Source organism: Cnephaeus nilssonii (assembly GCF_951640355.1).
Source record: "Cnephaeus nilssonii genome assembly, chromosome: 14".
Taxonomy (NCBI): domain Eukaryota; kingdom Metazoa; phylum Chordata; class Mammalia; order Chiroptera; family Vespertilionidae; genus Cnephaeus; species Cnephaeus nilssonii.
The window spans coordinates 77,023,696-77,040,589 of NC_137085.1; the positions used below are offsets into that span (position 1 = coordinate 77,023,696).

At 53.8% G+C, this 16,894-nt stretch overlaps 1 protein-coding gene across 1 annotated transcript in view; it reads right to left on the bottom strand.

Moving 5' to 3' along the window:
- The window catches only part of ROR2 (receptor tyrosine kinase like orphan receptor 2), a 200,724-nt gene that overhangs the window by 24,737 nt on the left and 159,093 nt on the right, over positions 1–16,894 (bottom strand). Inside the window, exons 3-4 of the mRNA XM_079789753.1 lie at positions 11,501–11,788; positions 10,494–10,524 (exon numbers count right to left, since the gene is read on the bottom strand). Coding sequence (XP_079645879.1) covers positions 10,494–10,524; positions 11,501–11,788 — 319 coding nt within the window. The remainder of the gene's footprint in view (positions 1–10,493; positions 10,525–11,500; positions 11,789–16,894) is intronic.

Below are 16,894 nucleotides of genomic sequence, written 5' to 3' on the forward strand. Positions count from 1 at the left end.
AATACCACATGATCTCACTCATTTATGGATAATAAAGAAAATTATGAACTGTTGAACAAAAAGATAGATACAGAGACAGTAAGGCATCAAACAGAATGTCAAATTATAGCAGGAAGGTTAGGGAGAGGTGGGGGAGATCAACTGAAGGACTTGTATGCATGCATATGAGCGTGACCAATGGACACAAGACTCTGAGGGGTGAGGGCATGTATGGGAGTGGGGGTGGGGCAATGATAAGATATGTACACATATAATACCTTAATAAAAAAAATGAAAGAAAAAAAAGGACCACGCGCTCTCGCTCATCCAAAAAGGCCACGCACTCACGCTCACCCAGAAGGACCACTGCTCACGCTCACCCAGAAGGACCACGCGCTCACGTACACCAGAAGGACCACTGCTCACACTCACCCAGAAGGACCACTGCTCACTCTCACCCAGAAGGACCACGCGCTCACGTACACCAGAAGGACCACGAGCTCACTCTCACCCAGAAGGACCACTGCTCACACTCACCCAGAAGGACCACTGCTCACTCTCACCCAGAAGGACCACGCGCTCACGTACACCAGAAGGACCACTGCTCACACTCACCCAGAAGGACCACTGCTCACTCTCACCCAGAAGGACCACGCGCTCACGTACACCAGAAGGACCACGAGCTCACTCTCACCCAGAAGGACCACTGCTCACGCTCACCCAGAAGGACAACGCGCTCACTCTCACCCAGAAGGACCACTGCTCACGCTCACCCAGAAGGACCACGCGCTCTCGCTCACCCAGAAGGACCACGCGCTCACTCTCACCCAGAAGGACCACGCGCTCTCGCTCACCGAGAAGGACCACTGCTCACGCTCACCCAGAAGGACCACTGCTCACACTCACCAGAAGGACCACTGCTCACGCTCACCCAGAAGGACCACTGCTCACGCTCACCCAGAAGGACCATGCGCTCACGTACACCCAGAAGGACCACTGCTCACGCTCACCCAGAAGGACTACTGCTCACACTCACCCAGAAGGACCATGCGCTCACGTACACCCAGAAGGACCACTGCTCACGCTCACCCAGAAGGACCACTGCTCACGCTCACCCAGAAGGACCACTGCTCACGCTCACCCAGAAGGACCACTGCTCACACTCACCCAGAAGGACCATGCGCTCACGCTCACCCAGAAGGACTACTGCTCACACTCACCCAGAAGGACCATGCGCTCACGTACACCCAGAAGGACCACTGCTCACGCTCACCCAGAAGGACCACTGCTCACGCTCACCCAGAAGGACCACGCGCTCAGGTACACCCAGAAGGACCACTGCTCACGCTCACCCAGAAGGACTACTGCTCACACTCACCCAGAAGGACCATGCGCTCACGCTCACCCAGAAGGACTACTGCTCACACTCACCCAGAAGGACCATGCGCTCACGCTCACCCAGAAGGACCACTGCTCACGCTCACCCAGAAGGACCACGCGCTCAGGTACACCCAGAAGGACCACTGCTCACGCTCACCCAGAAGGACTACTGCTCACACTCACCCAGAAGGACCACGCGCTCACACTCACCCAGAAGGACCATGCGCTCACGTACACCCAGAAGGACCACTGCTCACGCTCACCCAGAAGGACCATGCGCTCACGTACACCCAGAAGGACCACTGCTCACGCTCACCCAGAAGGACCACGCGCTCTCGCTCACCCAGAAGGACCACGCAATCATGCTCACCCAGAAGGACCACTGCTCACACTCACCCAGAAGGACCACTGCTCACACTCACCCAGAAGGACCATGCGCTCACACTCACCCAGAAGGACCACTGCTCACGCTCACCCAGAAGGACCACTGCTCACGCTCACCCAGAAGGACCATGCGCTCACGTACACCCAGAAGGACCACTGCTCACGCTCACCCAGAAGGACCATGCGCTCACGCTCACCCAGAAGGACCACTGCTCACGCTCACCCAGAAGGACCATGCGCTCACGTACACCCAGAAGGACCACACGCTTGCGCTCACCCGGAAGGACCACGTGCTCTTGCTCACCACACAGTAATAAGTTGAAAAGAACTGAAACCATAAATCTCTGATCACACAGAAGTTAATTCGAAATCAATAACAAAATATATTTAGAAATTCTCCAAATATCTGGAAATTAAACAGCATATTTCTAGATAACCTTTTGGCTCAAAAAAGAAAATACAAGGAAAATTAAATATAATCTACACTAATAAACAAGTAAGATGCAAATTGACCGTACCTTTGTGACACCCACCAGCCAATCAGGAGTGAGTATGCAAATTAACCCAACAAAGATGGCGGGTTAATTTGCACACCGAGCGGCGGGGGCAGAGTGGGACGCTTGTGTTGTCGCGATGATGCAGGTGTTCCGCACCGCCCCAGCCACTCTGCGCCTTTGGGCAGCATGGGAAGACAGAAAGGCGGCTCTGGGCCGGAGCGAAAAGGTGGCGCCGGCAGCCAAGGGAAGGTAGGCCCATTCTTGCATGAATCTTTGTGCATCGGGCCTCTAGTTTTAAATGGAATGTGAAAATATAAATTATAAAAAATAAAAACATGATAGCCTGCAGCTAAAAAGCAGAGATTAATTTATAGCTATTACTAGCTATAAATACTTAAATTAAATAAGGTTTTACACCTTAAGAAAATTAATCCTGAATTATAAGAAAATGTTAATGATGAAAGCAGAAATCAATTAAGTAGAAAACAATAGAAAAATCAATAAAACCAAAAGATGTTTTTTAAAAAAACCTAACAATATTGCTAGCACCTAGAAAAACTGATTAAGGAAAAGAGAAAACACACATTACCAATGTCAGGAATGCACAAGGGGACATTACCAAAGACCCTAACAAATATTAAAAGATAATAAGTATTATGAACTTATAAGATAATATACTTATAATAAGTATATGAACATACACCCAACAACTTAGAAAAAAATGACAAATTCCTTGAAAAACACACACATCAAAATTAGTGCCAACAGAAATAAAAACTCAGAATAGCCCTGTATCTCTTACTTGAAGTTGTTTGTAATAAAAAATCTTCCCACGATTAAAACTCTAGCTCCAAATAACAGAAACTGGTGAATTCTGTCAAACGTTTTAGGAAGAAACATCAGCAATTTTACACAAACTCATTCAGAAAATAAAAGAGTAAGGGATACCTCCTAATTCATTTTACAAGGCCAGCGTCACCTGGATAAAAATACTGGACAAGAATGTCCTAGGACACGGCAGACCAACATGCCTCCTGATCAGACAGCCATGTGCTCCACAAAACAAGAGCAAACTGCACTCAGCAAAATAAGAGACATTCCAGAGCTGGTGCTTCAGCCTTTAAAAACCACCCCTGCCCACTCCGAGACAGAGAGCCATGTGCTATCCCATCTGACCTGACACTAAAGCGGCCTGGGGGTCCTGTGCTGGGGGGAGGGACCCACACAGCACGGCGGGGGCAGCGGAAGAACTCGGAGAGTGAATGGCCACTCAGAGACACAGCCTGAATCTGAGGCTGCAGGTCTGCGAGGAATGAGCGCTGACCTAGGGGGCACACGGCGGAGCACGGAGGGGCAGAGGAGTGTGACGGATGGACATCCTCTCACGTGGCTAACTGCAGATGTGCGTTGAGGAAATAAATGGAAAAAATATAAAAATTGGTAAACCTGGGTAAAGAGCATAATGGGGCTACTTATTACTACTTCTGCAACTTTTCTGCAGGTCTGAAATTATTTCAAAATTAAAAGTTAAACAACATCCCAGAAGGCACTTTTGTAGAAACTGACATACTGATTCTAAAATTGACATGCAAATGCAAATATAGTAGAACTAGAGGCCCGGTGCATGAAATTCATGCACGGAGGTGGGGGGGGTTCCCCTCAGCCCAACCTGTACCCTCTCCAATCTGGGACCCCTTGGGGGATGTGTGACTGCCGGGATTGGGCCTAAACTGGCAGTCGGACATCCCTCTCACAATCCTGAACTGCTGGCTCCTAATCGCTCACCTGCCTGCCTGGTCACCCCTAACTTCCCCCCCTGCCGGCCAGGTCGCCCCCAAGGAAGATTCCGGTTTCCCAGAAGTCGATAGTTAACATAACTTTTAATTGTACAGAAGCTCTGTGGGACCCACAACTGGCCCAGGCGACAGCTCAGGCAGCAAGGAGCACCGGCCCTGCACCACCCCACACCCACACCCACACCCACACCCTCCTCCAGGCCACCAGGCATCCCCCCGTGTGCGCGGGCTCTGTAACCGTGAAAAGGAACCACTCTTTGGAAGAGCAGAGGATGAAACCCACACATGAAATAGGAAATGACCCCGGGCATTGCGCACCCGGCCTGGGTGAGCTATAATCGCTGTCTCTGAGCCACGTTTGTGGGGGAACAGCCTCTCTTCAAGCTTCTGTTCTGCATATACTCACACGCCCTCACCTCACCCCCAGGGGGTGGAAGGAAACAATTTTTAAATGGTGGGAACTCCCTGAGCCTTTGAGGATTTCCACCTCCCACATCTAATCGCTCACCTGCCTGCCTGGTCACCCCTAACTCCCCCCCCTGCCGGTCAGCACACGCATGATGTCCCACAAATGCCGTGTCCACAGGGCCGTGGGGCAGCAGGTAGAGGGGCAGCAGCGGAGGGCTCAGCCACCCGGCCACTCCTGTCCAAGTTCAGAACCCACAGCAGGGAGCCCAACCCAAGGACTGCACACAGGACAGCCCCGCCACCTGCTCGCTGCCCCCCTCCCCTGGGCCTGTGGCTGCCGGACGTCTCCTAGGAAACTGCCCGCGGGGAGGCCCAGCCCAGGCCTGGCCGCCAAGATCCCGGGGCGCAGCAGAGAGCTGGGAGCCGGTCTGTGTCCAGGCCACTGTTTTCCTCTCTGTCTCCGTCGTGGGCCACTTCCAGAGACGTCACAGAGGCGAGGTCAGTCCACGGAGACAGTCCAGGGGAGAGAAACCGGGGCACAGAAAGCCGGCTGCCCCGGGCGCGCTCGCCTACAAGGCGCACCTGCCAGCCGTTAGCGGTCACACAGTTCTGCAGGGACAGCCCCCTGCCGAGGGGAGTTTGTCGGGAGCTGTGAAGTCACTTAGCAATGGGACTCCATCATGCAACGCAGCTGGTATGTCCGAAGGAGAAAAACTTCCGCACCACCCTGCACCTGGCAGAGGAAACGCAAAGACCATGCAACTCCAGTGACACAGACGCAGACAAAACCGCCTGGAACAGTGCCGGCAGCGGTCCAGGTGACTCAGAAAGTAACGCGGTAACAGGCAGCTGCACTGGGCAGCGCCGCCCTACCCAACACCACACCTGGGTCACCCACAGGCACTGATCTCACATCCCTGGCAGCTGAGAAGTTCAACATCAAACTGCTCGTCTATCCCGTTCCCAGCTCTCAGATGCCCCCCTCCTGCTGCGTCTTCCCGTGGCAAAGGGAGCAGGGCCCAGCCTTATGCTCAGGTGAGGAAGAGAGAGAGAGAGAGATCAGGGCCCCACCCTTAGGACCTACCTCATGTAACCTAATTACCTCCTTAAGGCCCTCACTGTAAGACAGTCCCATGTTTATGAATTTGGGGGGAAACGCCACCCACAGTAGCAGGGGGACATTCCGTCCACAGTGTGCAGCGAGGCACACACACGCTCCCGTCAGGACCCTGGGCTGGGGCTCCGGCAGGGACCTGCTGATGGAGTGAGTCCTGAAGCACATCTGCAGGGCCGGAAGCGCCCCTACCACAGAGGCCACGGTCCACTCGCTGACCCCCATGCGCCACTCACTCGGTGGTGCCCAAGGGCCAGCCTTTCGATATGGAAAGCAGTGAAATCCCTTCCAGAGGAAATTATGTAGCAATTATACCTAGAAGACATTCTAAAACTCCTGCAAATCAATAGGGAAAAGACAAATATCCTAATGAAATATGAACAAAATACAGGCCATTCTGGTTATTTGTGGTTGTTATCCTATATAATAAAAGGCTAATATGCAAATCAACCATCATTTGGACATCCCCCAAGGGCTCCGGGACTGCGAGAGGGTGCAGGCCAGGCTGAGGGATGCCCTCTCCACCCCCCCCCCTTGTGCACGAATTTCGTGCACTGGGCCTTGAGTCTTCTATAAAGACACTGTAAACACCGAATTAGCAAATACTGAGCCATGTCTCCCAGTGGAAAAACAGACAGTTCACTGCAGTGGTCCGACATCTCATCAGCCATCACAGCCCTGCGTCCGTCCGTCCGTGCGCTTCTGCTGTCACTGACGCTGTGCTCCCGGCCAGCGGAGCTGGGCCCGGGCCCGAGGAGGCCCATGACAGCGCCCTCCAGGCGGCAGCCTTGGCCTCTCCCGCAGGAGCAGGGCTGCGCTTCCGCACCTGCTGGGGCCATTTCAACAGCAAAACCACCACAACAGCCTAACACTAAGCAGACCGCCAGCAAGGAGGCCCGCGCCGCCGGGCCGCCGCTGGGTGAGCGCTCTGCACATTCCGTTCGTGCCGGGAAAACTCCGAGCGTGGCCTGGGGGGTACAAAGACACTGGTGACGTAACAGAATCTGCAGGTATGAAATCCTCAAACAAGGAAGGTAAAGTGCATGTGAACGGGCAATTCAATGGGCATTAAACCAACAAAAACATGTTCTTCACTGACTGGTCAAATCTAATGTAAAATTACTGTAAGTTACTACTGGACCCCGAGTCATTGGCAACATTTGAAGTTCTGACACCACCACCTGCTGGAACCACGGGTGAGGACAGTGCTCAGTGAGGGTGCCGCCTGCAGATCCGTCCCAGGCCTCCGACCCCCGAGGTCTCTCGCCCACGGGACAAGGAGGCGCCGGCAGACGCCAGTGAGCAGACTCCCTCACTCTCAGGCACACAGACGCCGGCACGGGGCGGGCTCCCAGTGCAACGAGTGCTGTGCACGCATCTGTGAACATGAGAACAGCCTGCATGTAGCAACTGAGCTTCCAGATTGGAAATCCTCCTTACCAGCCTCCAAAACATGTGCCATAGGCTACTTATAAGAGACCCACATAAAACAGACGCAAAAAGGCCGGGGAAAGCGGAACAGGAAGATAAGAGAAGTGGCCGCAAATGCAAACGAAGAGAAAGCGGCGGGCAGGATCATTCTGGCAAAGCAAACTCAAGGGGAAAGCGTTAATAGCGACTTCAAAACAACACACAGCAACGCCATGCAGCCTCCAGCCTCCGGGCCTGAAGGACATGCAGGCACCTTCAAAAATGGACAGCTGGTGGGAAGTGGCAAATCCAGAATGAGCATGGAGGACTTTCACATACTTTCAGATATCTGTAACCCATGTGACAAAGAAAATAGCTGATTTTAATAACACACTTAACATACGTGACCTAATATGTAAATCAAGGTATGTGTGGCCACCACCAGAAAACACTTATTCGTTGAAACAACAGGACATATTCACAAAAATTGAACACATCTAATTGGTCACAAAGAAAACCTTTAACAAATTATCCAAAGTAAAATACTCCCCAATACACTGATAAAATTCAACAAGAACAGGAAAGGGAAAGCCCGTGGCCCTGGGCCAGGGGATGCAGCCAAAACGGCATTCAGAGGGAGGGCCACCGTGTCAAACAGATTTGTTTGAAATTAAAAGTGACCGATCAAAGTAATTTTTTAGAAGTTAGTAACAAAGAGTTAAAACTTACCAAACAGTGTAGGGACCTTAAGTGTTCCCGGAATAACGCACCGGAAGGGCTCCCGTCACAAAGACTGACCGGACCAACTGCTGTGAGTGCGCGCAGCCCCCAACCTCTCCCTGTCGCCGGGAGTGCACAGGGCGCGGCCCCTCGAGGGAAGGCGGTGTCTCTTACAGAGCAGCATGCACAGACCCGATAAGCAGCAGTTCTACCCAGGCACTTCCCCAGCAGAGATGCTTATATGTCCACAGAACACCCGTGTGAGAAGTCCACCACGTTCATCCAGCGGGAGTGGGCGCCCGCGGGCCCGGCGTCCAGCAGCACTGTCCCGCGGACACAGTGCCCTGCAGACACACACAGCCCCGAGGCTTCTTGAAGGCGAAGCCCGTGCGGGAAGCCAGGCTCGTGTGGCTCCGTGCTGTGGCTGCGTGGCTGCGAGTTCTAAAACACATAGAACTATCCACGGCACAACAGCACCAGAACAGTGGCTGGCAGGGGAGGAGGGGCGTGGACTAGGTCACCTGGCCTCCCCGGGATGGGCCTCTCTGGGCCCGGCCAGGGTTGGATGGCAGAGGTCTCTGCATTGGGTGGACCTCGGTAATGGAATACTTAAGATTCGCGCATTTCAGTGTATGCAGGTTAACTCACAAATGAAACAGAATGTGCAGACACTGAACTCGCTAATGATCTCCATGCTGGGACGCTGCAGGGAGTGCACAGACATCTGCACCTTGGGAAGTGAGTGAAAGACAGCTTGCCGGGTGGAGGCGGGCGGGAAGAAGCAAGGACGCTGGAGGTGGAAGTACCGTAACGGCAGGGCCAGCTGGCAGGATCCGCCTGGATGATCACTACAGAACTCCCTACTGTTCCATTTGTTGGACGTTTTTCAAAATAAATGTTAGGGAAAAAAGGGCATTTTAAACCATGAAGGAAGTGGTCCTTGACAATTCAATTAAATATTAATTTTCCCCAAATTTATCTAAAAATTCATTACAATTTCAATCAAAATACTATCAGAATATTTCAAGATTTTTAGGGTGTTCCTTAATAAGACACATGAAAACCCATATAATTATTGACAAGTGACAGAAAATTTAAATTTCTATGTTATCAAGAAGTAGATGAATAATTATTAAAAATCACCGAAAATGATGTAAGGGCAACAGGCAAGGACTATGAAGAGACACTGCCAGAGGCAGGAGGAGCCGGGGTGTCACGCCGAGCACTCAGGGTGGCAGGGTGACAGGTGCCCAGCACTCAGAGGGACAGCGTGACGGAAGGGAGCGGGCAGACAGACGTGGGCTACATGGGGGACAGGAGCAGCGGGTCCTCTCAGGTGTGGCAGGGAGGCGACGTGTGCACAGGTGTGCCCTTCAGAGTCCCCGAGGGAGACTGTCCCCGGTCCAGGGCACAAGGCCTCGGGGCCAGTGAGGGCGTGGACATGCAGAACGCCCAGTGCCGGGGCGGCCTGTGGGTGCGGCCAGGGGGATTTAAAGTGTCCCGGCAGTTCACTATCCTACCAGGTATGCAAAAGAGGGAGCGAGTGGTGCGGTGTCTCTCTGGGCCCACGTGTCCCAGGGCGGAGAGGCTGCGCCTGCACACCCACCTGGCCACGGGGCCTGGGCACAGGCCCGAGGGACGGGACCGGTGAACTGTCACTCTGCCAGAACTGCCCGAATTATTTGGACAAATGTGTTGATTTGACCCATAATTTAAAATGAGAAGAAAGTAAGTGTAAAAATATTGTTGAACTTTTATATAAAACTTATGTAAATGTATTTGATATTTATATATTTAGTGAATTACACTGTAATTATGTATGTCATATTTGTATACTCGATAACAGCGGTCGCCAACCAGGGGCCTGTGAACCACTGGTGGTCCGTGAGGTCCGAAAGGCTGGAGACCGCTGCTCTACAACAGACTGTGTTTGCTATATACTTATTCTGTAAATTAGTTAGTGATACAAATAAAGAAAAGAATAACTCGTTTGAAATGACATGTCTTTTCTAAAGCCTCGTAGATGTTCCCTTTGTGCAATGTCTTTCCTCACTACGCGCATGTGTGAGGAAGGAGCAGGCCTGGGCAGGGCCCGAGAGCAGCCCCTCCCCAGCTGCTCTCCGCCAGGGCACCTGCTGTGCTGGGAGCGGCCTCCCCGTGCCGGCTGGTGGGCCGGCGTTCCTGCGGCACCAGGGGGACAGGGACGTGCAACGGGGCCGCTGCCCACACAGCGTGTCCCCTCGGAACACTGGAGGCGCAGCTCTCCTGCGTCTGGGAGGCAACGAGGAGTCCACCACTGCAACCTCGCACGCAGGCCTGCCGAGCCATTCTCAGGCCACGCTGAGGGCCACGCTGAGAGCAGGGTCCAGAGGGGACTCCCCACGGTGCACGCGTGGAAAGGCCCGAGTGCACGGCCCGTGCAGACCTGGCGAGGCTCTGAGCCCGGGGCTGTGCCTCTGGCTGGGCGGTGCTGGGGTTCAGGGAGAACAGCCCCCCCGGTTCCAAATGCGTTTGAAGACCAGGCTGGTGCCCCGCGGCCGGCCCTGTGTGGTGCTCTGCCAGGCGCCCGGGGGCCACGTGAGATGAAAGGAACTGGCAGTATCTGTTTTTTGACATTTTTCCTAACACCAACTGGAACAGGCCATCGTTTTCCAGCCCACAGCAGACGCACTGCCATCCCCGAGTGAAGTCCAGCCAACTTCCAGCAAATTCAGCAAAAACATGTGCTTGCTGGGTTTAAACCTGGATTCTTACATAACGGAACCCTCAGAGAACGAGAATGGTTTGAGGAAAACAGATACTTACTGGAAATTATGATTTGGGCTGTGTGTGGGACCTAAAAAGAAAAAAATGACATGTTATTAATGCTTCATGATTTGGAATCAAACTTCCTTCCAACCCAGCATCGGTGAAGGCGCAGTAGCGCAGGGCGCCCGGGGGAGCCGCCTCAGCCAGGCCCTGGCCCCAGGAGGTTGTGCCAGGAGCGGGGAACCGCACCCCGGAGGGCGCTCTCTGTTGGACATGTTTTACGTGGTTTTTGTTGTTGTTCATCCTCACTTGAGGGTATTTTTTCCATTGATTTTTTTCAGAGAGCGTGGAAGGGAAGGGGAGAGACAGAGAGAGAGAAATATCGATGTGAGAGAGACACAGCCATTGATTGCCTCCCGCACGAGGGCTGGGATGGAGCCTGCAACTCAGGTCCCTGCCCTTAACCGGGAATTGAACCCGAGACCCTTTCGTGTGAGAGCGGACGCTCTAACCACTGATCCACACTGGCCAGGGCTTTTGGACATACTTTTGTAGGTTTCACTGTCTTGCTCTTTCTCTCTCCGCATCTAACCTGGATTCATAAGACCCGTTTTCCTAATCGGTGACAGAGAGGCTTGAGGTTTGTGACAGCTGGGGCATTGCAGGGACCTTCTCAAAAGGGGGCTGCGAGGGGGACACACTCCTCCCAGCCATGTACCCAGCACAGAGCACAGAGCTGTCTTCACGCTGGCTCCCCACCCCTGCCGGGCCAGGGATCTGTGGGCCGGTAGGTGCCAGGCCTGTGGGGGCTCAGGCGATGTGGGGGCCTCCCGCAGGGTGACCGTGGCCTATGACCTGCCCGCTAACCGGGATTATGTCCTGCGTGCAGCGTGTCCACCGTGTCCCTCCTCTGTTCTCACTAGTGCGAGGGGCAGGGCGTGCGGGCCCGGCACGCTGACCGACGTCCCGGGCTGGGGGGTGTGCTCTTCAGGCTGCCAGTGACTCCCCCCGGGCGGCTGTGAAGCTCCCTCGCTGCAAGCCGAGGCCCAGGCTGCCCCACTCACCGAGCCGCACGAACAGGACGCCGGTGGCCGTGATGGTCTTCATCCCATTGGTGGCCACGCACTGGTAGTAGCCGGTGTCTGTCGTGTCCAGGTCTTGGATGCGGAGCCGAGAGCCATACTCGGTCTTGCGGATGATGACGCGCCGGGGCTCCTGCACCACCGGGGCGTCGTTCTTCAGCCACCGCAGGCTCGGGGGCGGGTGGCCGGCCACCTTGCAGTGCAGAGTCGCCGTCTGGCCCTGGACGATGGTGATATTGTTCACCGGCTCCAGGAAGTTCAGAAAGTAACCTGCAAAGGAGAGTCACCGGAGCCAGCTGAGGGCGGCCTTCGCGTGCCGGCAGCCCGCGCCTGCTCCCACAGCCCCGCAGGAACCGTCCTGGGGTGCTGCCGAGAACACGGAATCGGGATCAGAGGCACGGCTGGGACTGAGCCTGCGGCCCTAGCACGCACCACCCGAACCACGCAGGACCTTGTTTCAGGGGTTCTGCTTGGAGGTGCCCTAGCTAGTACACACTGTGAGCCACACGCCGCACTCCCGCCTGGAGGAAGCTGGCTGGCTCGAGGGTTTTCTCCACGGGCCTCGCAGCCTCTCTCTTAGGACAGCACTCAGCACCGTTACTGAGTGCTGAGCCTCTTAGACAGGGAAGTCACCAACATGTGGAGTCACAGGACTCCAGGGCCTCGTTAGCGGGGAGCTGGCAGGCGGCGGCGCTCCTCCAACCCCCGCTGGGCCGCGTGCGGCTGCGATTCACGTCTCCGATCCCACATGTCTGTGCGCGACAAGCGGTGCATGAGTGTGGACTTGGGGTTACAAGTACACTCCAGGCAGTAGGTGAACTCACTGACATGAACCACATCTCGTCTCACTAACTTACGATGCACATTCACGCTCAGGAAGTCCGTCCTTCCTCCTGCCACCAGAATACGCCCTCGGAGGCAGCTAGCCACCGGCCTAGGAGGCAGAAAGCCAGGCTGAGTGTGCTGCCGGTGCTCGAAGGCAGGAAGAACCATCCAGGGCTCACACCCTCCAGGGAAGTACCCCGAACACAGATGGGGGGGGGAGGGGCGCGGCTGGAAACACTGCCCTAAGCTCAGCGGCAACCGAGGCCCTGAGGAGCCAGAGAGAGTGAGGGGCTGGTGAGGTGTGCAGGTGGCATGTTTGGGGGTGTATACGTGGTGACGCATGCGTGTGTGTGAGCGTGTACGTGTACACGTGTGCGTGTATGTGTGCAGGTGCACGTGTGTGTGGGTGCGTGTGTGATGTAGGTCAAGGGCTGGGGATTATTCTCTCCTCAGATAAAGCCACACACAGCCCTGGCCGGTGGCTCAGCTGCGCGGAGTGTGGTCCCACACACTGACGGCCGCGGGTCCATCCTGGATCTGGGCACATGCCTAGGTGTGTGTTTGATCCCTAGTCCGGCACATATGGGAGGAACCGATGGATATTTCTCTCTCTCCCTTCCTTTCTCTCTAAAATCAACAAAAACATATCCTCAAGTGGGAATTAACAAAACACACACACATGCTAAAATTCCATAACACATAAACCCCACCAGATTAGAGACAAGACAATCAATCATCAGGAGATGAACTCACTTCAGACAAAACTGAGATAGCAGCTCAGTCTGAAAGTGACTGTGAAACATGTTCATGTTCTGAATCTTTGGGCTGGATTTCTGGCTGGCCCCTGATTCTTTTTTAAAAATGAAGTGGAAAGATGGCATGTCTCTGTTATTCCTGATTCCACTGGACAGACAACGATGGCTCTCCAGACGTTTCACAGGCTGTGACGGCCCCTCTCACGCTGAGCGGGTGGGAGGCTGTGGTTTCAAGTTGAAAGGACGGCTTTCCTCCACAAGGGAGACTGGGTAGGTGTCTGTCTGGAGAGGTGTCAGGCATTCACACTGGTTATTATGTACGATTGTTATCCTATATAAGAAAAGGCTAATATGCAAATGGACCACACGGCAGAATGACTGGTCGCTATGATGTGCACTGACCACCAGGGGGCAGACGCTCAACGCAGGATCTGCCCCCTGGTGGTCAGTGTGCTCCAACAGGGGGAGCCCCGCTCAGCCAGAAGCCCTGAGCCAGGCTCACAGCTGGTGAGCACAGCGGCATTGGCCGGAGCCTCTCCCGCCTCCGTAGCAGCGCTGAGGATGTCCTACTGACGGCTTAGGCCCGCTCCCCTTCCCCAAGGGCTCCCAGACTGCGAGAGAGCACAGGCCAGGCTAAGGGTCCCCCACCACCGAGTGCACAAATTTTGTGCACCAGGTCTCTAGTCTATAATAATAAAAGTGTGATATGCTAATTAGACTGGATGTCCTTCCGGATGACCTTTCGGATGAAGCCGGGGCTGTGAGGGCCAAGGCAAGCCACTGTAGCTGCAAGGGCCAAGCCCCTTGCACGAATTTCGTGCATCGGGCCTCTAGTCCTATATGATAAAGAGGTAATATGCAAATGGTCGTTATGCTGTGACAGTAACGACCGATCATCAGAAGGGTGGGGCAGCAAGCTAAGAGCTGCAGAGAGCTATAGGAGGGCGGGGCAGCGAGCTATGAGCTGCGAAGAGCTACAGGAGGGCGGAGAGCTACAGGAGGGCGGGGCAGCAAGCTACGAAAAGTGGAGAGCTATGAGCGGTGGTGGGCGAAGCGGCCAGCTGAGGCAAGAGGCAGCGAGCGCAGGGCCACTAGTCCTACCTAATAATAGACAAATATGCAAATTGACCATACCCCCGCTATACCCAAGCCACGCCCACCAGCCAATCAGGGCGAGTATGCAAATAAACTGAACCAAGATGGCTACAGCCACCGAGAGCAAGGTTTCCCAGGCAACAGAGAGAAACAAGCTTTCCGCCTGCCCTTGACAGGCCTAAGCCTCCACTCAAGCTACAAAGTTTCAATTATAGAAGGTAAACAAATTCAAACAGAATGGCGGCAGCCACGGGGCTGGAGAGACCAGGCCAGGGTTGCCCGCGGTAACGGAGAAAGCAAAGCTTTCCGCACACCCTGGCCGGGCTCAGGCCTCTGCTTAAGGCTACAAAGTTTCAATTATAGAAGGTGAATTAACTGCCACAGAAATGGCTGCCGGTGGAGCATGCAGGAGGCTTGGCTCTGCTCCAGGCTACAAAGTTTCAATTGTAGAAGGTAAATAAATTCCAGATACCAGTGCCTCCGCTTGGGTCGCCAGGGGGCATGGCTGGCCTGCAAACCACCACAGGCCCCTTGCTCAGGCTGCCCCACACCCCAAGGGAACCCCCACCCCTATCTGGGACACCTTTCAGGGCAAACCAGCTGGCCCCCACTCCTGCACCAGGCCTCTATCCTATCTAATAAAAGAGTAATATGCAGATTGACCACCACTCCAACACACAATATGTCTGCCCCCATGTGGTCAAAGATCCTGCCCCCATGTGGACACAAGATGGCCACCACAAGATGGCCAGCAGGGGAGGGCAGTTGGGAGGCACCCGGCCTGCAAGGGAGGGAAGTTGGAGGCGATCAACCCTGCAGGGGAGGGCAGTTAGGGGTGACCGGGCCAGCAGAGGAGGGAAGTTGGGGGCAAACATGCTGGCAGGGGAGCAATTAGGCATCAATCAGGCTAGTAGCAGAGTGGTTAGGGGCAATCAGGAAGGCAGGCAGGCAAGCAGTTTGGAGCCAGCAGTCCTGGATTGTGAGAGGGATAATCAACTGTCCAGTGGGATTGGGCCTAAATGGGCAGTCAGACATCCCTCGAGGGGTCCCAGATTGGAGAGGGTACAGGCTGGGCTGAGGGACACCCCCCCTCCGTGCACGAATTTCGTGCACCAGGCCTTAGTCTATATATAAAAGGCTAATATGCAGAGTGTCCCCTTGGGAGTTCGACCAGGAATTCAATCACTCGCTATGACATGTGCTGACCACCAGGGGTCAGCACGGAACAAAGGAAGGCCCTGGCCAGCAGCGGAAGGCCCCGATTAGCCCTGATCACCAGCCAAGCCTAGGGACCCTACCTGTGCACAAATTTCGTGCACTGGGCCTCTAGTTGTTAATAAATATCCTTAGGTTCTCTTTCTTCTCTTCCTCTCTTTCTAAAATCAATAAACATACCCTCAGGTGATGATTTAAACAAAAAGGGATGACAAATGTTACTCTTTCAGGCTAGTTTCTAACATTCAATTTAGAATCATCCTGAGACGTCCCACCGAACCCCTGGTGTGGACGGAGCGACTCGCAGACTGCCTCCTCGCGGCCTGGGAGGCAGGTCTCTCTCTAGTTCAGCCCTCCCCTCCAGAGGGCTGGTCACCTCCTCGCCCCGCTCACGGTCACTTCAGGCAGTTTCCTAGGGGTCCTCTGCATCTGTCATTGCTTCTGCTGAATCGGTTTTATTTCTATTTCCATGTAAGTGGTTTAAGGCTTAGAAGAAAACTACTAGATATCTACATGTTGTACTAATTTCTTCTTATCTCTGTCACAAATTAGCACAAACTTAGTAGCATAAAGTGACACCAATTTATCTCACAGTCTGGAGGCCAGAGTCCTCCGGTCAGGAGGCAGGGCTGCTGCCTCTTGGGGCGCCGGGAGGTCTCCACGGCCGACCCAGCTCCCGCCTTTCCTACATCACTCCAGCCTCGGCTCCTCACCTCCAGCCAGTGACTGACCCCTGCCACCCTGAGCGGAACCTCTGGGATCACACTGGGCCCACCTGGACCATGCAGGATGGTCTCCCATCTCAAATCTGCTTCCCCATCGTTAACCCCATCTGAGAAGTCCGTGTGGGAAAGTGACACCACAGGTTCCAGGAACCAGGACGCCAGCCTCTGGGAGCCCGTTCCTCTGTCTGGCACGTGCACTTCCCTTCATCCTGTCACTGCGTGAGCTACCCTACTGGCTGTCATCGCTTCTCAGGTAACTGTCTTGGACTTCCGAGGTCGGCATCTTCTTCAAATAACAATATCGCCGATCACTTTCAAAACCCATGACGCTCAGGTGGCCTTCTGCCTAACAGTTTTGTTCAATAGCAATTCTTTTTGATTTAACAATTTAATACTGAAATGTTGCAATTTGCTAATATACAAAAAATACAGGTATTAATATAATAGTACCCATGTACACAATATCAAGATTTTATGCAAACGTTTCACCATATTTGACTTCCAACACTTAAAAAAATAAAACGTTCTACAATGCAACTAACACCACTTCCCTTACTTCTCCCTCCCTCTCCAGAGAGCAGTACACACTATTCCAATCATGGCTGAATTACTTTATATTTTTAAAACTTTCCCCTGAAAGAACATCTTTGCTAGTTGTTTGATGTTTTTTCACTCAGTCACCTTTGGATTTGTCTATGTTGATGTAGTTCACTTATTTTAATTATTAGAGGCCCGATGCACGAAATTCGTGCAAGAGTAGG